This window comes from Rhinolophus sinicus, chromosome 14 (assembly GCF_057876585.1).
Source record: "Rhinolophus sinicus isolate RSI-liver-muscle chromosome 14, RSI-T2T, whole genome shotgun sequence".
Lineage (NCBI taxonomy): Eukaryota > Metazoa > Chordata > Mammalia > Chiroptera > Rhinolophidae > Rhinolophus > Rhinolophus sinicus.
In genome coordinates, this window is record NC_142514.1 from 143,389,721 (window position 1) to 143,414,818 (window position 25,098).

The window sequence follows — 25,098 nt, forward strand, 5'->3', positions numbered from 1 at the left end:
CACCTCCCCATCTATGTACAACCTTCTTGGGGGCCCAACACCATAGAAAAAGGGTGGGAAAGAAGAATGAGCACAGAATAGAGATTTCCCTTTTATACATATTGCAACAAGTTCTCCATAAAACATTCATCTGAAATAAATTAAAAAGTCCTCTTGCCACACTGCCTCCAAACGTAAAAAGGAGCCTGTACCCTGGCCCCAACCCAGGCCACTCAAGGCCCTGATTGTCCATGGAAGGAAAGTTAAGGATTGAGGGGCACGAAGCCTGAGACCGGAAGGGCACATCCCTCTTCTGAAGTATCCAACAAGAAAGGCGAGGTGACAGCATGGGCCTGGGAGATGGCAGCCAACTCCTTGAGAAACTCGGGGAAAATGACTGCACAGTAGACAGCATTCTTGACTCGCAGAGCCTCGCCTTGGCGCTCGGGGACCCCGCCCCGGGGGGTCAGAACAGGAGGTGAAGTCCCAGGGGAGCCGCCACCTAGGCCAAGTCCTGCGCCATCTCTCGCAGGCTGATGAACCACCTGTGCCGCCTGCCGGGCCCTGGTAGGACTGTGTGCATGCCGCAGGAGCAACTCTCCCAAGGATGGCCTCCGGCTCTTCACTGCAAACAAACGGGGCTCATGAGGTGCTGGGGTCAGGTAAGCTCACTGCGTCTGGGAGAGATTTCCCCACCCCATTCCCCAGGTACATGGACTTCTCAATGAGGACTCGAACACCAAAATGCTACCTGCCCAGCCTTCTTCTCTATCCAGCCTCCCCACCCAGCAAACCATCATCCTCAGCCTTCCTAGCCAGTCAACACTTCGGCCACTTCATTCCCAGCCAGATCCCTTTCTTCTCCATGCACCTTCACCCTGGGGGATTCTCTTACAACTCCTCTTTCCGATCACTATTCTACCATCACCAACCTATTTCTCCCTAGTCCAGAACATGCCCTTACTTCATGCTTCCTATCACCCTCCTGAACTAGAGTCAACCTCTTCCACCTCCCCATTGCCTCTGTAACACGTGACCCACACAGCCTCTGCTCCTTCAGTATCACAGAGGCTGTATACGCAGTCATAGTTCAGTGACGTATCATTTCTGTCATACTCCACTATCCCTCCAAGATCTGCTCTCCTGTGCCACTGTGCTTCTTCCTACCAGTCTCTCTCTTATATTCACCCAAACCACCCTCCCACTGGTTGTGGGCAGACAACTTCATGTCAGATGAGCCATTTAGAATACTGCCCTCTCTCCTCTAATTCTCTGTCTAGATTCCTGGTTCTGGATCTACGTCTAATACCTAAGGCCTAAACTCTAGGGATCTAGTCTCTAGATCATGATACAGTCCCCATTCTCTACCTCTATTACTGGCTGCACTGACACTGCACAGATCTATTAAATTTGGCATTCAGAACCCTTCACAACCAGGCTCACCCTCCCTCTCCAACCTCTTCTCAAAACTTTCTACTCCCCACCCTGCCTTTGTATCCACACCTTTCTGCTCTTCCCGGAACCCTCCAGGCTCTTACAATGCTTCTATAGCCCCCTCTGCCTTAACTTTGCTCTCCCTACTGTTTTCATCCTTGACTTACTTTCACAATCCCCACCTCTCTGGGAAACTTTCTGATTTGCCCTCCACTGACTTCCCATTTTCCTGCCCTTACCACATTGTATTTTAATACCCTGTTTACATGTCACCTACCTCACACACTAATCTGTGAGCTAAAGGACTGGGCCTCTGTCTCATTTACCTTTGTATCCCTGGGCCCTCCACAAAGAACACAGAACCAGAACTGTGGAAGCAAGAAAGTTCACAGTACTGGACTGTCAGGAACTCATGCTAAGGAACTTCGCTGGGTCTTCACAGCTGGATACCCTTCTGGTACGCTCTTCCCAACCCATGCATTTTCTCTTTAAGCCCCCATCTTACCCCCCGCTCTCCTGCTCTCAAGCTATTTTGCCTCCTACTTTGATTAACTAAAGGATGGCTTCAGTTCCCTAACCTTCCCTTCCACACCTCACAACTTCTTTAGTACATTTCCTTTGATCTCTCCTCATTGGCCTCAAAGGGGGGGGAAAAAACCACCTTTTCCTGTCCAAAGTTAATCCCTCCCCAGTGCTCTGGCTCACACTACTCCCATCACTCTGGAACCTTGCTCCTCGATTATGACATTCCTCTAGTCTCTCTCTAGACCATCAGCTCTTTGAAGGCAGAGATCTCATCTTGTACCTCCATGAGTTCCCGGGACCAAAGACAATGCCTAGCTCATATGGCAAGTGCTCAGATATTTGTTGATAAAAGATGAGGATTTAAAACTTCATGGTCATATTTAACTAATCCTTCTTCCTTATACCCCCACAACCACTCACCAAATTCTGCCAATACGCCCATCCTATTTCTACTTTTTCAAATTCTTCCTTTCTATGTCCACTATTCTAATTCAAGCCTTACAGGTCACATCTGCATTACCGCAGAATCTTCCTGCCTGCTCTTTCTGACTACATTTTCCCCTAGCTCCAATTTACCTAGCACATGAACTAATATTAATATATAATACTTATCTCACCACTCCCAGATCTAAGAACCTCTAATGGCTTCTCATTGCCTAAAAGATCACAACTTCTACCCAACCCAACTTCTACTCTGAGAACCTTCTGCTCCGCTCAATTCTTTCCAGCTTTACTACCAACTATTCTACCACCTTCCAAATCCCCTGCTTCAACTCCTTTTTCTACCCAAGTCCCATCTCTCAAGGCCCATGTGAAATGCCATGTCCTTTGCCACGATGTAACAATACTTCAACCTAGAAGAGACTATGTCCCCTTCTCTGTCCCCAACTACTAGAGCAGTTTTTGCTGGTACTGTTGATTTCGCTCTTAGTGGACAGAAGTATGTTTATCCTCTGACCAGAAGCCTGAGGATGAACACCGAGACTCAATTTTCTGCAACTTCCCAGTTCCCAGCACAACGCTTCACCCTCAGTAAGACTCCAATTAACCTAGGCTAATTAGCTGTCTGGAGAGGGTAGGGAATGGGCTGGGGGTAGGCCTCACCTAGGGGATCAGAGCGGCGGGGAGCAGGTCCTGCTGCAGGGCCCTCGGCCCAGTCCAACTTGCCACGGGCAATGAGGTACTTCTTGGCTTTGGAGAGCAGTGCTGGGAAGTCTTCCTGGGAGGCCGCAAAGCTCTCAATCTTATTCTTCACGGAGCCCAGCACCTACAAGCACAACTTCATGGTACTTCTGGGTGGCTCTAGACGGACAGTCCTTTCTAGTCCCACGGGGCCTGTTCCCAGCCTCTCCCTCCACCCCCCCGCCCTAGGACCACTCCAGCTGCGGGCCTGGCCCACCATGGAGCCTGGACGCACCCATGCATGCATGCATCGCACACCTGCAGCAGGGACTTGACACTGGGCTGGAAGACCATGTTGGTGTTGAGCAGGAAAGAGCGGAGCAGGGGCTGGGGGTGACAGGCCAGCTGGGCCACCAGCCCCGTCAGCAGGAAGTTGACATAGACGGAGTTCTGCAGCATATTCTCGAGTTTGGCAAAGAGCACAGCCATGAAGGGGCCTGGCGGGTGGGCACAAGGATACCAGGCCTGAACACAATGCTCATCGCACGCATTCCTCCCCAAAAAAACAAGAGACACCCCCCCACAAGATGAAAATTATTTGTATGTCAGTCTCTAGGTATGTTTAAATATCCCGTGACCACCTATTCTGAAGGAGATAGAATGGCAGGCACCACATGGACCCAGAAGAACTCAGACGCCAGCTTTAGCTTTACACACACTTGAGCTGAAGAGCCAGATCGTAGGCTCTGGAGTCAGACAGACCTGGTTTCAAACTTCAGTTTTACCCTTTACTGGCTATTGGATGAATCAAAACTCTCCAAGCTTAGTTTCCTACTTGGTAAAATAAGAAAATATACCCACCTTATAAGGTTATTATTAATAAGAAGGTCAAAGAGAGACTGACATAGAGCATTTAACCTAAGATCTAGCAAATTATAAGTATTCGATAATAGCTATAAACTACATATTTCTCAGTTTTTTTTAAAAGCTTCATCCAAGAGGCACAGAACTAAGAACAAGAGAGAAAGTGATTAGGACCAAAAGAAGACTCGGGTTGCACACAAAACAGAGGCTAACTCTAGACAGGTCAGAAAGAAAGAAGAAAGTGTAATGAAGGCAAAGAAGGTGACTATATGGGCTGACTGAACGTTGGGGGAGAAATCTTTGGAGGACCAAAGAAATCAGCTCTGTTTAGGAGCTGGAAATAAGAAGGTGGATAAGAAGCTATAGGAAGAAAGAGCTTACTTCAGAGCTAGAGAAAACCGATTCAGGGCAGGCTCTTTGATGGGGGAGAAGAAAACAGAAGGGAGGAGAACCGGCCTCAACGGAGCCAGATCCCCAGCACTAGGACTCCAGAACCATCAGTTTGTCAATCAGGAATCTGTGGGGCAAAGGGACTGTACCCAAGAACTGCACTGTGAATTGAGACAGAAGAACAATGAAGGACAAGAGGCAGTGAATCCTGGAAAAGATCCCAGGATGGTCTCCACTCCAGATGCACATGACCAGCCTTAACTCCAAGGCAGCTCTAGTTTAAGAGGGTCCTAAGACACCCCGTAACCTTGTCCTTCTGTTCCTCTCATTTCCTGGCACTTTCTTGCAAGAGAAAATTCAAAAAGGTCAGAGAAGCTTTTTTGTTTGTTTTTGCATAACTTTTTTTTTTTTTAAGTTTCGGGTGTACAAAACAATGTAATAGTTAGACATTTATACCCCTCACAAAGTGATAACCCCTCCTCCCCCAACCTACTACCCCTCTGACATCACACTCAGATGAGTTTACAAAGAAGTAAAAGGACAGAGCTTCAAGTAATGCTTCAAGAATGTGGTAAAACCTGCACACCACCTTCTAGTGGTACTGAGCAGCAAGGAGCAAAGCAAAGGCTGAATAAATAAATGGAACTATGTATTTTCTGTAGTCTGCAAGACAGAGTCATCATGACTCCAGAGCAGAAGGCCTGATGCTATGCAAATAAGAAGGCAGCATATCCCAGGCCCAGTTAGGACATGTACTGATCAAGGCATGACAACTTGACCTCAGCCAACCAAAAGATGGGTGGTTGCCTTGGTCAACTTATATCTGCCATGCACCCAAGATATGATAATCCTAATAAAAAGCTGCCACGTGCCTAGTTCTCACAATGTACCAGCATCACAGTAAGTGATTTACATGCATCAGTGACATAAATGGAACACTACTCAAGGTTATGTCTAGTCCAAAGCACTACACTGCTTCCCAGAGGGGGTTTTTTGTTTTATTTTCCCCCCAACTAGGGTGTGGAGTAAGGATAAGAACCAGATGAGGGCTGGGCTGGGTAGAACTGGCTCTCAAACAAAAACAAAGGAGAGTTAGCCCAGATACTCAGGTCAGGTCCAGCTCCAAGGGCGTCCTGGAGAGACGAAAGAACTCAGGTGAGGCACTCAGAGCCACACTTGGTCATTTGCCCAAAAGAGGTATTTCACTCTTTCTGTTTCAGTCCTTACTATAAACCATAAATCCTTAAGAAAGTCTTACAGGACAGTCATGGCAGCCAACAAGATACGAGGACAGGGAACAGGAGACACGTGAAATTAACTCTTTCTGCAAAGAGGCTGACAGAAAGGAGGCAAGGACTGGGGAGGGGAAGAACACCAGAAGAGCTCATCCTGGGCCACAGAAAAGCTGACCGGAGGCCTAAGCCCCAGATGGATATACTGGTGGGAACAGTATCACAGCGTGGTTTACAGGTGCCTCACACAGGACAGCAGGTGTGTCTTCCACGTGGTTCAGGTATATTGCTGTGATTCACCAGGAAACACTAAGCACAATATCCTAATCACAAATCCCAGTAAATGGCCAGACTTGGGAAGAGGAGGAACATGCACATAGGACAGACATACAAAGCTCAGACACAAGTCAATACTAAAACCAGCACAAGCATGGAAGATGTACACACAGACACAAGAGACACAAGTATTACATGATATGTATCTGGAAGGAACCCAAGCAAAATGGATGAGGAGCTAGGCAAGTACACAGAAATGACATGGCCAAGAAGTCTCCGAGACCAGAACAAACATGTTGAAAACATGCAAAGAGCACACAAAGGAGAAGGCCGAGGGTAAGTAGCTTACCAGTGAAGGGCTGGCTTGGCAGCTGGTTGAGAGTCCGCAAAGGGCTGCTGAGGAAGGGGCCAGGGGGCTCAGGCGGACAGGTGAAGCTCTCGTAGGCCTCCTCCTCCTCAAGAGGTAGTGGAGGCTCTAGTGGGGGCTCTGAGCCAGCCCCCCCATTGCTCAGTGCCACCTCCAGTTCCCGGAGCTCCTGCCCAAAGCCCTCTAGTCCTGCCATGCCCTCGGAGGTGCCCTCTAGCAGTTCCGCAGCTTCCTCCTGTGGCACCCGACGAACTTTCTTGGCCCCGTCAGGCCATGGTCCTGGCATCCCATTGAGCTGGGGAGGAGGCAGGTGGCTGGGGCCTTCCCCCGCGCCCCCAGCCAGTCCCCCACTCCCCAGCTCCTCCTCTTCCCCTTCCCCCACATTGTCCCTGTCTTCCTCAGGCAGGAGGCTGCGTTTCTTAGTCCGGGAGCCAACAGGACTGGGCTCAGGAGGGGGCCGCTCGCCATCATAGGGGGCAGACCAGGTACGGCAGGCTCGGACACAGCGGTCCACACCACGGCGCGCCTCACGCAGATACTCCAGGTAATTGTCTTCCAGCTCACCAGGCTCCTCGGCAGGGCTGGGCCGTCGGCCAGGACTGGAGGCCGGGGATGCAGCAAGCCCTGGTGAGCGAGGGGCTGGGGCTGGAGACTCAGAGCCACCCAAGCTCTGCTGTCGCAGGAAAAGGGCCAGACGAGAAGGCGTAGAGGGCCGGGGTACTGTCACCACAGAAGAGGAGTCAACACTTGGGCTTCCAGGGCCTGCAGAGGGGGAAAAACCATAAAAGGGATTAAAGAGTCAAGGTCCAGGAGGAGGGATAGGACACCTAGGGAGACTGAGAAAGCAAGCAAGGAGGCAGCAGAAACACGGGACCAATTCATACAGCTGACTCTCCACCCTCTAAATGAAGCTTTTCCTCATCCACCACCCTGTCTCACCACCACCATCAAAGAAACCATGGAGATAGGAAGAGGACAGGACTGCAGAGGAACAGCGTTGCTTAGAAGCTAAATTTCTTTGGTAGCGTTAAGGATCCACCCTGCAAGACCCCTCATTGACTTCCCCAAAGATGGAATGCCATTCACGGCCACCTCCCTCCCCTCACCCCTTCTTATTAGGCTCCCCCAGAATCCAGGCCATACCCGTGGTGTCCTCCCTTCTCCCTGCCTCTCTGCTAGGCCCACCTCGTGCCCACGAGGCATGCTCTGGACGGGGTGGGCTGGGGGCATGGTGCCGACAACAGCGTGGGATTAGGGAGAGAAACTTGTCCGCTGCTCGTCCGTAGAGGTCCACGTCACGCACAGCTGGCTTCTGGCTCAGCATCACATGGTTACACGGAACAAGATACCTGGGAAAGACAGCAGAAAAGGGACACAGGACAGATCAGGAAGGAAGGACAGGGCTTGGGAGAACATCAGGCCAATGGAACTATATGGCTAAGCCAGGCTCCAAGAGGAAACACGTGAGCAACCCAGGACAACCCATCGCCCCAGTAATGCACAAGGCGCTGACGGCCCTGAGGGTCCAGGATCAGCCATCCCTCAGCCCTGCCCCCACAGGTACCTGAGAACCAGCTGCAGCAGGACATCCTCACAGCTGAGGTTCAGTAGGGTCCTGAAGAGACTCAGAGAGACCATGCAGAGCTGGGGGGTGGGGGAGGAGGGAGGGAGTCACCATAAGAGCTCTCTACCCTCCAAGATGTTTACCAAATGGGAAGCCCCCCTCAGCCCCAGGTCCAACCAACCGCTCCTAGAGGAACAACGCGCACAGGGCCTGGCCCGTAACATTTAAGTATTAAATAAATGATCACATGATCTTTGTGAGCAAGACTTCATTACTCACAGTTAGGAATGAACCATGTGTCACATTCAGTGTATTCCTATAGACCATACACACGTTAGCAGGCTCTCTGGCTATATTCACCGGTCAGCAGAGATTCCAGCAGCACTGAGATGGAATGAATACCCATGAAAAGAGACCCTAGGAAGTACTAGGACAGAAAGAATGGACTAGCAGGAGACAACAGCAACATGATAACTAGATGAATGCCTGCCAGTAGAGACTGGAGCAACACAGTAACTGAATGCTACCAAGGAGAAAACTGAAGGAACCTGGAAAAATCCCAGCTGGGAAGAGGGCGGGGCTCTGAACAAGAGTCTGAGTCACCTTTCCAACACCAGTGTCTCTCTCAGAAGGTAGGATAAAGAAAAGCTCAAGGGCAGCTGACAGAAAAAGGAAAAAACAGGTGGGTCCAGAACAGGGGAAACTTTGTTTTAGAAAAGGAAGAAGGGTGGTCTGTCTCCAGCGAGACAAAGAGAACAGACACCAACATGTAAGCTCTCCTCCGCTCTTCTGAATCCCCACAGCCCTTTCTCTGCACTTGCAAGTATGTCAGATACCTTGAGCTCCCTAAAGACAATTATGGCGCTTAGTCTAGGGCACGACCTGCACAATCTAGGTGCTCATCATTTACTAAATGACTGTGGGAGAATTCAAAGCCAGCCACGGCGGGAAACAGATGACACAGCAGTTCACATTTTGGATAGTATGAATGTTTAGGTTTACCCAAAATGATCATTTTAACTTGCAGTGAAAACATTCAGACTCACCGAAAGGTTATGTGATAGGGAGAAAAATACCCACTACCCACCCTACCCACCACCGCCCTGCCAAGATGTCCAGGTCCGAATCTCCAGAATCTGTAAATATTTTACCTTACATAGCAGAAGGGACTCTGCAGATATGATTAAGGTTACAGAGTTTGACGTGGGAAGATAATCCTGGATTATCAAGTATCAAGGTGGGTCCAATCAAATCACACAAGCAGAGACTCTTTCCCAGCTGGGTCAACAAAAAAGACGGAAGAGAGATTTGAAACATCAGAGGGACTCAATCCACCACTGACTTTGGATGGAAGAAAGAGGCACAAGGCAAGGATGTGGTTGGCAACCAGAAGCTGGGAATGGTCCTCAGCTGACAGCCAGCAAGAAAATTGGAATCTCAGTCCTATAACTGCAATGAAATAAATTCTACCAACAACCCAAATGAGAAAGGAAATGGATCTTCTCCTAGAACCTCCAGAAAGGAACGCAGCCTCACCACCACTTTAATTTTAGCCTGGTGAGATCGTGTCAGACATATGAACTACAGAACTGGAAAATAATAAATTTATGTTACTTTAAGTCAGTATGTGGTAGCTTGTGGTAGTTTGTTATGACAGCAAGAGGAAACTAATACCGGTAGTCATGCACACAGAGACTGACTAGCCAACATGATTCACTTTAAGCCACAAAAGACAAGCTACAGAAGTTACAAGGTCAGGCCAGCAGAATCAAGCTTAAAGGGACTAAACAGTGGAAAGGAAAGCATCTGCACATTTAACACAGGCATCCTGAAATCAGACGAGATCCAGTTCTTCAAAGAACCAGGAACCAAGAATACCCCAACAACATAAAAGGCTCCTGAGACCAGAGGACCAAATGTGAGACTAATAGAAATATATGCTAAAGATTAAAGACAACGAGGGAGTGTCAAAGAAGTTGGGATAACAGTAAGACAAGCAAGATGGATAGAGGCCAACACAGGAAACAAAAAAAATAAACAATAAACAATCGACCCCAAGAAGGAAATCAACTGTCCTGAAACATGAGCAGGACATTCCCTGAGGTCAAACAGATGAAAAACCACACTGTAACTTCAGCATAATGAGAAATATTTTGATATCTTTGTAAACTTAAAGCTTTGACATCTATTCTCTATTGGTTTATACCAGTAATTCCTAACCCAAGGCATGTATCATGATTACTTTTTGGAAGATTTTTTAAAAATACACAAGCCATGGGCCTACTCCCAAAGAGTATAATTCAAGAGATCTAAAGCAGAGTTTAGAACCTGTTGTTGTAGTCATTTTCAAATTCTGAAGCGTACGCTTGGTTCAGAAACTCTGGTCTAACCAAAGTGAGTCTTGATTATCTCATATATACCCTAACTTAGCTATTCAAAACCCTCACCTACAAACGTATACAAAACATAGCTATCTGAGAAACTCACCTGCCTAGAATCCTACTACCAGGTGCCTCAATTATCTAGAACAGTTTTCTAGAACCCTTAGTGATCCAAGAACTTCTGTTTTAAACACAAGGACCCAGGGAACTTAAAATTATTTGTAATAAAAGGAAACAAAAATGGTTCCAGAGCCGGAATAAATGCCATAAAGTCCACAGCTAAATTAATGTTTTATTCCCCCAGAAAGACTTCAGGTTTTTATTACTTGGAAATTATTTACTCCTATTATATACATTTTTATTGGTTAAAACCCAAACTTCTTACCATGGTCTACAAGGCCCTGCACAATCTCACTCCTACCTACCTCTCTACTTTCATCTCATATGCTTCTCCCCCTTGCTCACTACACCTCCGATCACACTGGTCATTCATTTCCTCAAACACATTAAGCTCTTCTCCATTTGTTGTCCTTTGCATGTTGCTGCCTCTGTCTAGACTGCTCTTCCACTTGCTTGTCAAGAGGCTAACTCCTTCATGACCTTTAAGTCTCAGCTCAATGTCACCGCCTCAGAGAGCGACACACATTATTATGTCACTGTATTATTTTATAAGCACCCTATTTGATTTTTTCATAACATCCACAATTTTCTATTATTTCAGTAATGTGTTTGCTTGTCTACCTCCTCTAGAAAGGAAGGTGCATGACATCAGCAACCGTATCTACCTTGTTTACTATTATATCCTCAGTACCAGAGAACTGCATGGCACATAGTGAACATTCAACACAAATGTGTAAAAGGAAGGAATGTAAGTAGGTAGGTGGATGGATGGGTGCTCCAAGTTATAGCAGTTCAAATGCAGCAAATCCAAAGGGGAGAAAAAGTAAGCATACCAGTGGCAGCTGGATCATCTATCAAAGCAGACGCAAAAATTGAAACAGTAATCTTGAGTTACCCCCAACAGGCCACAGAGCGTTACATACTGTAGCTGAAAAGAACCTCCTCAGGCCAATGCTACATTACAAGTATAGCACAATGGCAAAACCTACAGCCATAAGCAGCCAAAGTCATCCAGAAAAGGAAACATATGACTCAGTGTACTAGAGTCATATATTATAAAAGCAAGGGAATAGTTTAAAATCTGTACCAAAATGGTTAAAAATTAAATACTAGAAAGTAAATGCCACCTAACTTTGAAGTGATTGCTGGAGACAAAGGCCAAAGAAGGGCAGTACCACCCTCCCAGAACAAAGGTCAGAGAGAGGAGATGGCTCACCCAGGTAAGCTGGGACAGAGGTAGGGGCCATACCCGGGAGTTGCTGCCAATACGGGCAACGAGGGTGTCAAGGATGGTGTGGGTGTCATGCCGGTGTAACAGCAGGAATCGCAGGAAGGTACGGAGCAAGGCAGGCTCTGAGATACTCCGTAGGAAAAGTTCCAGATAGGCGGTGCTGGCGATCATCTCTTCCACAGAGGTCTGGATGAAGGGAAAGGGAAGTTTGGAGACTTAGGGCTTCCCTGCACATATACTGAGTCATTTTCCCTGGGTCCTAAGGCGGAACAAGGAGCAGACAGGGAAAAGGGAGGAGTTTCCTGTGCTGTAGCCCACTGCCTCCCACACTGGTCTTGGCGCTGAGTTACCACCCATCAGCCTAATGCCCTAGCCTACCTTGCCACCCACGACTCTCACCTTGTGCAGGGCAGGGCCCATGACAGGGACCAAGAACCCATTATGGATATAGTCAACCAGCTGCTTCTGCACCAGAGGGTGAGCCACCTGTAGGAGTGCGAGAAAGAGGAGGAGGGCTGTGAGGAGGACCACTGTCTGGAAGGGAGTAGATGGTACAAAACAAGCAGGTACCCTACCCCCAAGATGACAAAATAGCAGAACTTCAGGGAATGCACCACCTCCCACCCCATCTCCCCAGAATGTCCAAGGAACCCCAGTCCCACCTGAATGACTGCATTACAGAACTCTAGGGAACTCATGAACAGTGCAAGGGCTGGCACCCCCAGCCAGTCCTCCCGTCGCAGGCAGTGCCAGTCGTCCCCTGGGACTTCAATCTTTCGAGGCAGTGAAGAGTACAGGGCACTCAGCCCTGTAGCCAGCACCTGGGGGCCGTCCCCAAGGATAGGTTACCCACAGCTCAGACATTATGAAAAAGGGGAACAGGGGAGCTAGTAACCCAGAGTTTTAATTGGAGTAGGGGCAAGAGCTACTACCAGAGCAGGTATTTAGTTACCCAAGGTGCCAGGCCATCCCCTGGGAACACTGGCCCACGAAGAGGCTTAGTGCCTGCCCTATCTACCTAAGCCCATGTTTCATCCCCACCCCAACTCCAGGCAGGCTTTCAGACCCCAGGGGCTACTTCCTGAGGAGAGAGCCCTGGGACACAGCCCTCCACATCTCTTGTCCAGTGCCCACACCCACACACCAGACCCTATCCCCCATCCCAGGAGGTGCTGACCGGGCAGAAGTAAGAGTGATCTGCGATGTAGCGGCCCACAGTGGGGCTCCCAGCTGACAGAGCCATAAGCAGGAGTAGGGCGTCACGGGCCTGCTGGCCCAGGGTGCCCTCTCGATGAACGAAGGGAACAAGGCGAGAAAAGAGGAGGAGACGGGGGGCAGCTCCAGGCTCAGGAGGTGGCTGCAGGAAGAACTCAAGCAATGAAGGCTCCCGGGCCAGACACACACACAGCTGGCTGAGAAGTAGCACCAGGCCTTCATCCAGTGCTGGGCTACTGGGCACAGGGCGGCCGCAGGCATCCAGCAAGGTCAGCAGAGCCTCACGAACGGGACCATGCCGCAACAGTGGCTGACGAGCTTCGCTCACCAGCATCTCAAACAGTTTCAGTTGCTCAGCCCGCCGTTCTTCAACCCCATCCCCAAGCTCATCCCATTGAAGCTGCCATGCCAACACACGGCTTAGCAGATCCTCACGCAGAGCAAACTCCAGAAGGGGGCCAGGGGCAGCGGGGGACAAAGGGACGGCACGATCCTCTACCAGCAGTGTCAACATCTGGTAAGTATGGTTGCGCACAGCACTGAGATCGTCTGCACCCCCAGGAGCTGCCCGAGGGCCTTGCCGCTCCAGGATTCGCACCACCTAGGGACACAGGACAGAAGACAGAAAGAATCTAAGATGATGAGGTAACTAAATGGGATGCTAAGAGAACACAGAAGGTTAGGAGGACTGGTTAGGAGGACTGCAGAAGCCAATAAACTAGGCCCTTTGGCATATAGTCTCCTACCTGGGACCAGTGATTCTTGAAGACCATGAGGCAAGTCTCAGGGTCAGCCATGACAGGGGTCTGCAGACTGGCCCCTTGAGGTACACGGTGCCCAGCGCCCCGGGAGGCCAGTCTGCTCAGCCAGTTCATCCTCTCCATTAGGCAGGCTGGACAGGGCCAGCGGCCAGAGCACTACACTCTGAGAATTTGCCAGCTGGAGGCTTTCTCCACTTGTGTTTCCAGTCTGCTTCATCCGGTCTGTAGGAGCCAGTAGCTGGCCATGAAGCCAGAAAACACACCAGGCTGGAGTGGCAAGCCCAGAGGTTACTGACCAGTCCAGACTTACAAATCTAATTCAAAAAGAGAGAATGGAAGAGGTCAACAGAAGTTTGCCTCTCTGCACTCCCCAGCAGGAAGAACTCAGAACCACCACTCCACTGCCAACTCCACATACACGTGCACAAATGGAGTCAGCATCTTAAACTTACCATGTCTAAAACAACTCATTTCTACCACCAAGCTTATTACTCCCCAGCCTTCTCCATCTCAATAAACATCAACATTTACCTACATGCTCAGGCCAAAAAGCTGGGTATCACCCTCATTTCTTCTTTTCCTTACTTCCAATATCCAGTTCATCAGCAAACTCTTATCATCTATACCCTCAAAACATGTCTCACTATTGCAATAGCTTCCAATGTGGTCGCCAGGCTTCCAGTCTTCTCCTCCCTGAGAGTCTATTCTCCACACAGCAACCAGAGTGATATTTTTAAAACATAAATTATATTACATCTGTCTTCTGCTGAATACCCTCCAATTATTTCTTATCACACTAGTAATAATCCAAATCCCTGCCTTGGCCTAGATAATCTAATCCATGTAACCGACCATCCTCCTCCTCATTCATACTTTTCTCATACAGGCCTGTGTGAATACTTCCCATTCCCTCTGCCTGGAATTCTCTTCTTCTGATCTTCACACTGCTCGTATAACTCAGTGCTTTTCAAATGCCATCTCCTCAGAGAGGCCTTACTCAACAATTCTATCTAAATAGTACATCTTCCCACCTTCACTTTCTAGCTTTCTAATCCTACTTTCTTCTTAGCAGTTTTTACTACCTGAAATTACGTGTCTATCTTCCCCACTAGAATGTAAGCTCATTGAGGGCAGGGTTTGTCTGCTTTATTTACTGTTGTATCCCCAGTACCCAGAACAGTGCCTAAAGACTCAATATATATTTGTTGAAGGTGTGAATGCTTAAGTGAATGAATGAATGAACAAACGAACAAATAATCAAGAAACCCAGTCTTGATCTGACTCCAGCCCACTGGGACTGTTAAGGAAAAAATTTTGTTCTGCCTATCAAAGATCCCTCCCTAGAAATCCACCCAGCAGGAAATGAACAAATAGACCCTTAACTGCCTGAATACTCTTAAGAGATAGAAATCCAGAGCCCACCAAAAGAGCAGAACAATTTTCATTCTCCCAAGGACACATTCCCACATACACATATACCCCACTCCTGTCAGATACAGCAACACTCACTCCTGGGGACGTGGCATGACACCCTCACTAAAGAAACGGAAGAAACACCAAAATAGTTGTTGGCTCACAGTTCCTTCTCCATAACACCCACCACCCCCTCGGCAGTATTGTCTCTAAAGAATGTCAAAACTGCAGAGGAAAGGTGTGGTTCAGTTGTCCTTCCTCTTTATACTCAACAAGGGCTGAAGAAACCCAGAGACCTGGCAACAGCCCCACACTTTGTTCTTGGGTTATAGTAACCAGCATCTCCTTCCACCCAGATACCCTCTCGCCATCATCAGCTCACAGCTAAAGGAATATAGCAACTACGCTTAAGCAGACCTTCTACAGAAGAGGAGACAGTCTTACAAGGGGTGGGGTCAGTCCTAAACAGCAGACTGGACTCACGCACTGATTAACTCAATGTACATCCCCACCGATGAAAATACTCGGCACTGTGCTACGAAAACACTAGAAATACCAAGATGGATAAAAACAGCTGGGAGGAGCATAAACAGAAACTCCAATAAATACTAAAAACAGAGGTATTTACAAAAGTGTCACAGGGGGCAGGGGGTATGAATGAAAGCAACTAATTCTGCCTGGGATGCTGTAAGAGGATTTCAGGAAGGAAGTGGTATCTGTCTTAAATCTTAACAATGAGATACTGGCCACAAAGAAAGCAGAGGGAAACACTATGTACAAAATACTATGTACAAAGGGAAGCAGAGGGAAACACTATGTTAAAAACACTACGTACAAAAATATGGCACTATGACAAATTTGAAGAACAGTTTCAAGTTTAGTGTGGCTTGCAGACTACAGATACAATATTGAGTTGAAGCGTAAATATGGTTGATGGTTATAAATATCACTGGATATCATGCTAAGGAATTTGGGTTTTATCTATTGACACCCTGGAGACAAAAGAGGTTTTTAAACAAGATAATGACAAGATCAAATTTGCCTTTAAAAAATAAGTTAGATAGCAATATAAGGGGGACAGACAGACATGACAGTGGACAATTTATAAGAACCTGTTTCAATAGTCTGTTTTAAAGGACGCAAAAAAGGATGGCATGAACTAAGGTGGTAAGAGCAGGATTAGAAAAGATAAATCTGAGATTCACCTCTATCTTAGCATGTCCCATGTGATAATGAAATTATTTACACTTGTAATATTTCTGCCATTAATAGCAAGCTCCTTGACAAAAGTGACCATATCATTCATTCTTTGAAGCTCTGGCAAAACAGTGCCTGGCATTCAAAAATTCTTGTGAAACTGAATGATGAATTAAAAGTAATTATAACAGCTAACATTACTGTGTGCCAGGCTCTAGCCTAAGCACTACATGTAGTAGCTCATTTAAATCTCATAAAAACCCCAGATGTACTATTATCTCCATTTTACATATGAGGAAATCAAAACCTAGAAAGGTTAAATAAATGATCACAGCTGGGCAGCTAGTAAGTGCCAAGACTGGGATGCAAATGCAGAAAATCTGCCTCCAGATTTAACTTATTCATGAAGTAGAAGCAATAAGACCTGGCAAATGAACGGAGGAGAAGACCCTAATATGAAGTACAGGAGACTCAGTAAAAAGTAATGCTATTAACAGACTAGGAACATGTAACAAAGGGAAATGTGTTTCAGAAGAAAAAAATGAGTGCAGTTTTGGATACGTTAAGTTTTGAGACACCTGTAGGATAACCACGACTCCAGAAAGCAAGTAAAAATATTATAATGAGGTCAAGACTGAAATCAAGACTACAGATACAAATCCAGGAGTCACCAGCTCATAAGTGGTAGATGAAGCAATAGAAGTGGATGGAATCATCCAAAGAGATCAGCAGATCATGAAAGGCGCTAACAGTGACATCCTGGGGAAAACCAGGATTTAGGAAAGCAAAGGAGGAGGAGTCTTAAAAACAAACTGTAAAGGTGGCCAGAAATGGAAGCAGAAATCTAAGATATAGTGGTAATCTAGAAATCAAGGAAAAAAACGTTTCAAAAAACTGGAGCTTGCCCATAGTGTATAGTCTACACTGAGATTAAGTAGAATAAACACTGAAAATGGTCGGTTTTAGCAATCACGTTTTAGATAAACTTAGGAAAGTCATTGGCTAAAGAATGACTAGGAGCCAAAGACAAGTAAGATGAAATTTCAGGAAATTCCGTAATATAGGGAAGGATGAAAATAGGGCAATAGTTTAAAGAAGCTGAGAGGAGTGGTGGGGAGTCAAGATAAAAGAGTTTTTATTGTTTTGTTTTGTTTTGTTTTGTTTTGTTTTGTTTTGTTTTGTTTTGTTTTAGGATGGAAGAGCCTCAAAGGTGCTTACCAAGTGAGGAAAAGAAATCTGAAGAAAGCAACAGATCATGGGTAAATAAGATGGGGATAACTGACAGAAAAATGAGGTATACCACTTTAAGAAAGGAGGACAACAATAATAAATAAAGGATGGGTGCCACTTCAGGTAAATCTGAAATGTGAAAGAGGGAAGCTAATATCTACCACTATCATCCCCCTCAACCTTCCCTCCCTCACTCACCTAAGAAAGTGGGGTTCAGGGAGAAAAGAAGGGGTGAGAAGGTGGTAGAGCCACAGAATGCTCATTCTTTCACACATGGTTCCCTACAAACCATCAAACACAGTCACACAGACTACTAGCTATCAGCAGCAGGGATGCACTGGAAAAGGTACTCATCCATCTGCCCAAATACTTATGGTCCCAGGTAGACCTGGGCTGGAGAAGGCAAAGCGAACAACTGAGAATTCTGGTAAGAAGTCTCCTGTTACTACCCCTCTCATTGTTATTAGCCCTGGGATACGGCATCACCCCTTGCTGGATTGCTTAAATTCTGCCCATCTATGTGTAAATATCATCCCTTTATTAAATTTTTCCCAAACCCAATTTGTGCCATCGTCTACCTGCAAAGACCCGGACTGAGACAAGAGTATTATTGTTTACAGAACACTGTCTCAATCGCATGGCACTTGAGTACTGAAAACAAACAGAGGCCCTAAGGTCAATCAAGAGAAACACGAAGTAGGTAAAACATGAGCTCCAGAGTCCCTCAAACAAAGGCTTGAATCTCAGTCCACCATTTGCCAGCTGTGTGACCTTAAATAAATCACTTCACACATTGGAGCCTCAGTTTCTTCATCTATAAATTTGATGAAATAGTGGTTACTATTTTAAGAATTAAATAAGATAATCTACGTAGCACTCCAGGCATAAAGCACGTGCTCTATAAATGACGTTTACCTTTCCCCACTTCCCTCTCCTGGTCCTGTTTGACCAAGGAGCCCTCATCTCTGACTGAGAAAAAAGATCTAACTTGCTCTGACACGTCCATCCTCACCACCTCACACTCATATCCTGGTTAGACAAGAAAGGCCAAGCATCCAGTCTCAAGAAAGTTAAGGCCTTAACATGTCCAAACTGCCTCCAGCTTCTAGAACACAATTCCAAAGATTAACAAACCTACCATGCAAATATACCTGGGATGCCCACTTCTGCTCCACTGCTGGACCAACAAAGGACACTGCTCAGGACCCAAGGGGGAATGGCCTCTAGTGCCTTTCCTTGTCCCCACCCCATCTCTTTTCAAAGACCTCAAGGACAAGAGGCATGCTGGAATTAGTGCCTCATAACCCAGAAGCCAGCACTTAATGGGCCCTGTTCGCATAATGCAGATACATCAGAGAAGACCATATCTTAGTGTCCCTTATCACCTAGTTAGACTCCCTGTTAACCCTGCAAAGTTCAGAATGAGACAAAGAAGACTCTGGAATCACCACCCTATTACTATGCTCCTTCCTCCACAGCAAAGTCTAGAAAAAAAGTATACCCCCTCTTCTGAGATTTACCTTCACGTTCAGTCACAGGGAAAAAGAAGATGATCTTTCGGACCCACAAACAGCCAAGGTCAGACATTCATCTTAGGGCCCAAAATATAGCGTTCCAGGCACATTTGGCAAGCGTGTTCACCAACCTCAGAACAGCAAGCACAGGGCAGGAAGTGGCTCAGCCTCACTTCTGAACCTTTGCCCTGGGAGAGGCAAAACGAGGGAGGGAGCTGGGGGCAGGGAAACACCTGCAACACTTACAGCACACAGGGAGGGACCAGAATGACCTCCAAGAAGAGATTGGTAAAGTCCTAACACTTCTCTCCCTACAACAGCTCTCCCGAAACAAGATGACTGATACTGATACAAGAGGCACGGACGGGCTGTTACCCTACATACTAAACATAGAAAGACCAGATTAAAACCTCATTGGAATACAAAAAGTGGAGTGGGGGAAGAACCACCTCAAAGGAGACTACCAACCTGGAGCTTAGCTTACACATCTCCTCCCTGCTTGTCTGTCCCTCAGCCTATATGTGATAGACAAATGGGCTATCAAATGGGACAAATGGTCCCAACTCACTCCCTCACCTCTCCCCAGTACCACCTGTTTCTTACAGGGAATCCTCTCATCCGACTCCAGCAGAGCCCTTGTAACTCAACAATGTCAACCTGAATCACACTGTGACTCCCCTTTACAACAGTGAATCCCCACGTCACACGTGGTTATCTCTACTCCATTGGATGAGGGTGACAAAGAAAATGTCAAAGAGGAGGTAAAGCTGAACTAGATCCTAAAGATGAGGGAAGTTCACTGGGCAGAGAAGAGAAAGCATTCCTCGTAGAGGAAGCAGCTACTACAAAGATTTTGAGCTTGTTAGGAAACAGTGAACAATTTATTCAAGCTAGAACACAGAGTAGAGAGTAGCAGATGAGGCTGGAGAGGTGAGTTCAGGCCAAATGATGCCATATTAAAGAATTTGGATGCTGTCCTACAGAATACAAAGAGCCAAAAGTTTTTCAGCAGAGGAGTTCCGTGATCCGATTTATATTTTTAGAAAGATCATTCTAGGGACAGACTAGAAAAGAGCAAGTTAGAAGGCAAGAGATTGTTGGGGGGGGGGGGGGGGGGACATCCAGATGAGAGATGAGGAGGAAGTAAACTAAAGCTGTAACAGTGAAGCTGTAGCAGTGGAGATGAAGAGAGATAACAAAAAAAATGTATTAAGATTTTAGTGACTAATTCAAGTCAAAAGGTGAAGGAACAGAAAGAATGGAAGATAACACTCAAAACTTGAATGGATTGAGATGCAGCATAAGATGGAAAAGCATGCTTTCAGAGCAAAGACAATGAGTTCTGTTTTGGACATGTTACTTTGGCGATACTTAGATACCTGTGGAGATATATAGTAGATCACCAAATATATATGATGGAACATAGGAAGAGATTGAGACTAGATATAGAGAAGTAATTACCTTATCATGATAGATTTTTATATTTCATAGTCTCCAAACTGAAATTATCTTTTCACGTATCTATCTCTCCCACCCAGATTGAGAATTCCTTGAGAACTCAGAAGGCCATGTCTTTTTCATCTCATAAAATATGAGCATCACAAGAGCAGGCTATATGCTGAAGAAGTATTTGCTGAATGAATAAATGAATTAATATGTGAATGAATGAATCTGTCCTCCAGCACTTGGTAGACTGCCCGGCATACAGCAGATGTGGATTAAATGGTTACACACAGTGGCCCAAACGTGTTTCTATCTCTCCATCATCACTCTCATCTATGTTTCTTCTCAAATATACCACTGAGCTATATGCCATAAGTCAAAATCCACGATACTTAATGCACTGCTATGTCAACAAAGAGTTCAGTACAGCAAACAGTTAAGTTTACCAAACCCAGTGCTTTCTCTAGAATACCCAAGAACTTGGACCGTCCCGAAGAAGTCTGACATGTGACTTGACTCATCCTATCACTATCACGATGTGATCCAGGTATTACGTGTATATATGTACCTGTTCCTATGTCATTGCCACAATATTAAACAGAATCCTCATCCCTGTCACCCTCAAACTACCTTTAATTTTTTAGAAACAGAAGGATTAGGAATCATAAAAAATGATTTTTGGCAGTATAATGCCCCCCACGATATCACAACCTTCCTACACATCACGTGCGTGTGTTAGTCCACATCGCTTTCACTCTGTCTCACAAACTTTCTTTCTCAAGTCACTCCCTCTCAGGAGACCAAATTTTGGGTTCTGTTTTGAGACTTTATCACTATCTGACCTCTGGCTTCTGAACTTGATTCCTCATCCTTAAAATAAGAATTCCTGCCCTTGCCTACTTCACAAGATAGCTATATAAATCCAGTACAATTTGTGATTGCTATGTAGACCACAATGCTGTTCAAATGTCAGAACTTACATAGAATTATTGTATAAATGCATGCTTCCTCAATATAACACAACAGCCACATCATTATCACTAAGTTTCTGGATTTCATGAGCCAGTAGAAATAATTTAATTAAAAAATGGGGTTCTTTCTTATTTTAACAAATAAGACCATTTTTTAAACCCATCATCTACTGTCATCATTATTCCATCAGTGGGAGAGCATTTAAACACCAAAATAACAGAAATAATAATCACAGAATAAACTTATGAAAAACTCATGTTTCTTATGTTATCTTTTTCTCCTTCCACCTTGGATGGATGAACTTTATCATGGACTGGCAACATCCTAGGCCCTCTGTTTAGGAATCACTGCTCTAAACCCTGTCATGATACACGTAAGGTTCCACAGCATTCTGACCATCTGGGCAAGTTGCCAAGGGTTCCACAAGCATGAAACCTTGTTTGGCCTCCAGAAAGGAGCAATGAAAATATACCACGGGACAGAAAAGTAGTTGGCTCTGATGCTGAGTCTCTGGAACAGGATGGGAACTTGGGCTGCCCCTAATTCTCAGAGAATGGTCTGGATAGGAAAGGCCTAACTCTTCTTGAGGTTGGGGAAGCTGTCTAGGCATTGTGGCACACTGTCAATAAAGAGGAAAATTTAGTGGTATAAAAGTGGTCATTGTCACTCAGTGCCAATCCAGCTTTCCAGAACTTTCAAAATTTTCATGTGCATGTGAGTTAGCAGGGAGATAGGGACCTGTAAAATGCTAGCAAAGTGAACCCAATATCAGGTGGTGGAGGAAGCTATGAATTGCAAAGGGACAGGAGAAAACTTTTGGGGGTGGTAAAAATATTCAGTATCTTGAAAGTGGTATTGATTTCACAGATGAAAACATATGTCAAAATTCATCAAACACATACACTTCGAATATGAGCAGTTTATTTATGAGCTGTACATAAATTTACCTCCATTAAGTAGTTTTTCAGAAAATTTAACTGTAAGAAAATGAGAGCAAAGCCACCCTGTCTGGGAGCCTAAATGTAGTGTTGTATGTAACAAACCATGTGATTTCCACCAAAATAGAATTAGCAAGTGAACGTGGTTAGTCCAATACAGATAACAACCATCAAAGCCCCACAGCTCAGTATAGGTGAGGAGCAGCAGGAGAGTAAGATTGCCCAGAAGCAGGTGGAGAGAAAACAAAAACAGGCAGTCATAGCCAAAAAACCGCCCTGAGAGGAACCATCTTCAAGTCTGCTGTCCCAAGGAGGAACCTGAGGGAACGTGGGTCCCAGTAACTATTCTGTTGAAGACTAAGCCTCAAAAATTATTTCATTATCATAGTATCGCCCAAGACTTTTTGTTTTTTTTTGCCCTCCAATATATGTCGAGTCCATGGACGCAGAAGAGCTAAGTGCACAACACTTCCACCCAAGCTGTCCTACTCAACCTAGAACTAGCGCTCTCACTGGGCAGGGCAGTCCACTGAAGGAAGCTTCAGAACCAACCAAGCTCTCACCCTTATTTATCTGAGTCTCACAACCCTCAGTCCTTCCTCCCATGCCCTGCCCTCAACTCCCTCATCAATTTACCACCAGCCTGCATGTTCCCGCCTTCGCCCTTTCCTCTCCCCAACCCGCACAGGCCTCACCCCCTCACTCGGGTCCCGGAACTGTCCCTCATTTCTGCCTACAGGAGCCCCAGGCTCTCGGTAAATCGTGTTCACAAGTCCCTTCCACTTGGCCCCTCGGAAATCACCGCAGTCCCTCAATACAAGCCAGCTCCTGGTTTGCCCACTCACCCTTAGGTTCCCACCCTGCTCTCCCACCTGAGACACTCAAAACCGACCCCTCACCACATGCTAGCCCCTCACCCTGTCCCCTCATAACCCGTAGTCACCAAACCTGGGGCCGTCGTGGCCCCGTCCCTCATCCCCTCACGCGCCTCTCGGGGCTCTCCGGCCCATACTTACTGCTACTCACGGAACCCCTACCCTGACCAGGCCCGACCGCCACGGCGCCACTAGGTGAGCTCAGGCCGCCGCCATCGCTCTCAGGCGCACCAGCCGCGCCCCGCCCCGCGCCCCACGCAACCCGCGCCCCCGCGCACCACACGTAACCACCCAGCGACGCACGACTGGGCAGTGGCGTGCCAGCTCATTGGCCGGGCCCAACCAAAGCAGGAGAGTCGATGCCTGTATCCTGGCAACGGCTGAGCGTAGGGGCGGGGTCGCCGACGGCCGGTAGAGAAAGAAGCACCGCCTCTTCCCCAGGTCCCGCCCCTTCGTGCTGTAAACCCCGCCCCTCAGAACCACTCCGATGTATCACAGGGGAAGACCTCTTGGGAGGCGGGGGCCCGCAGGGCAGGGGCGGATCCTGAAGAGGAAAAGTCGAACCAGAGGGCAGAAGGCGGGACCTATAGAGGGACACTACTGTTTAAGAACCCGGGAAATACCGGAGGGCGGGGGCGTTGGAGAGAGACGGGAGTGAAATAGACTAGCCGGGAAGGGACGGGGCCACGGGTCCTGGGAGGTGCTTAGAGTGGAAGAGTGGGCGTGGGAGGGGCGGGGCTAGCTGAAAGGGTAGGTCTGAAGGGGTGGAGTCAGTGTGGGGGCGGGGCCTGTGGAAAAGCGGAGCTGCAGAGAGGGCTGACTGCGAACAATCTAGGTCATTTTTGCTCCGTCTGTACGCGTGGCTTGAATAGTACCTGGACGATGACCGCTACTCTCGGCTTCTCAACACCTGCTGCCCCATGATTCCTTGGGTACTATCTTATTCAGTCACTCAGGAACACGGAATAAGCGCCTCCATGTCAGGGGGTATTCCAGATCAATGAGAACGGGCCTCTCCCCTCCAGGACTCAGCCCGTTAACCAGACAATTGCAACATAGTGTAATAAGTGCCATGGAGAAACAGCACTTGGCATGATTTGTGTGTATAGAGGATGAGAGAAAAGAAAGGCGCCGGGGCTTAGGGAAGCCTTCCAAGAGGAGGTGATGTCTGAGCAGTCTTGTGAAACAAGCAAGAGTAAGATAAACTGAGATAGTGCTTTGGAAGTTTCAGATAAGGTCTGTAGTTTAGTTGAAATTATTGTATCAATGTTAATTTCCTGGTTTTGATCATTGTACTCTGGTTATATAAGACGATAACAGGGTAAAATGGGTAAGAAGTTTACAAGAACTTTCTGTACTGTTCTTGTAACTTTTTGGTAAGCCTAAGATTAGTTCAAAATAAAAAGTATTGAAAAGGAAAAAGAAATGGAAGTTTCAGCTCAAAAGATCAGCACATACCAAGGCAAAGGAGAATGGACAACACGTCGGGCGTGCTCTAGGAATTAGAATCAGTACAGCCTGTCTGGATCCTAGGGAACATGCAGAGGAAACAATGTGAGATGAGGCTGAACACACCGACAGAGGTCAGGTACTAGAGAGCACTGACTGGAAACGGGCAGAGTGTTGCTCTTGATGTGAGTGATAGTTACATGAGCATGTTCACCTTGTGAAATTCGTCAAACTATATATGTAGGAAATATGTACTTTTCTGTATGTTGTTTGTTCTGGTTATGCTGTGTAACAAACCATCCCAAACTTAGTGGTATAAAACAATGGCCATTTTATTCTGCTGGAAATTCAAACAAGACACAGCAGCAATGGTATATCTGTTTCATGATATCTGGAGCCTCATCTAGGAAGTTCAAACACCTGGAGGTGACTTGAGGCTGGTGACTGGAATCATTTATATGTCAGATACCTGGACTGGGATAACTCAAAGGCTGACCTCAGCTGGGACTGTCAAACAGAGTACAGACGTATGACTGCTCCTTATGACTTGGACTTCTCATAATATGGCAGCTAGCTTCCAAGAGGGGTCATCCTGACAGGGAGCTT

At 46.7% G+C, this 25,098-nt stretch overlaps 1 protein-coding gene across 7 annotated transcripts; it reads right to left on the reverse strand.

Moving 5' to 3' along the window:
• Positions 1–78: 78 nt before the first annotated feature.
• On the reverse strand, positions 79–23,297 carry FHIP1B (FHF complex subunit HOOK interacting protein 1B). Of its 7 annotated transcripts, none has more exons than XR_012497494.2 (12): positions 23,185–23,297; positions 13,447–13,775; positions 12,663–13,301; positions 12,148–12,306; positions 11,885–11,971; positions 11,504–11,671; positions 7,754–7,833; positions 7,333–7,538; positions 6,172–6,951; positions 3,356–3,557; positions 3,043–3,205; positions 79–604 (listed from the first exon to the last, which is right to left on the reverse strand). XR_012497494.2 is itself a non-coding variant. In XM_019755864.3 (12 exons), the coding sequence occupies exons 2-12, from the start codon at positions 13,582–13,584 to the stop codon at positions 243–245; spliced, it is 2,919 nt and encodes a 972-aa protein (XP_019611423.3). In that variant the 5' UTR covers positions 13,585–13,775; positions 23,185–23,297; the 3' UTR covers positions 79–242. The 7 variants fall into 7 exon arrangements, 6 of the variants coding, with proteins under 6 accessions (XP_019611423.3, XP_019611421.3, XP_019611422.3 ...); XM_019755864.3 differs by having other exon boundaries at positions 3,379–3,557; positions 7,375–7,538; XM_019755862.3 differs by having other exon boundaries at positions 3,379–3,557.
• Between the last annotated feature and the right edge of the window lie 1,801 nt (positions 23,298–25,098).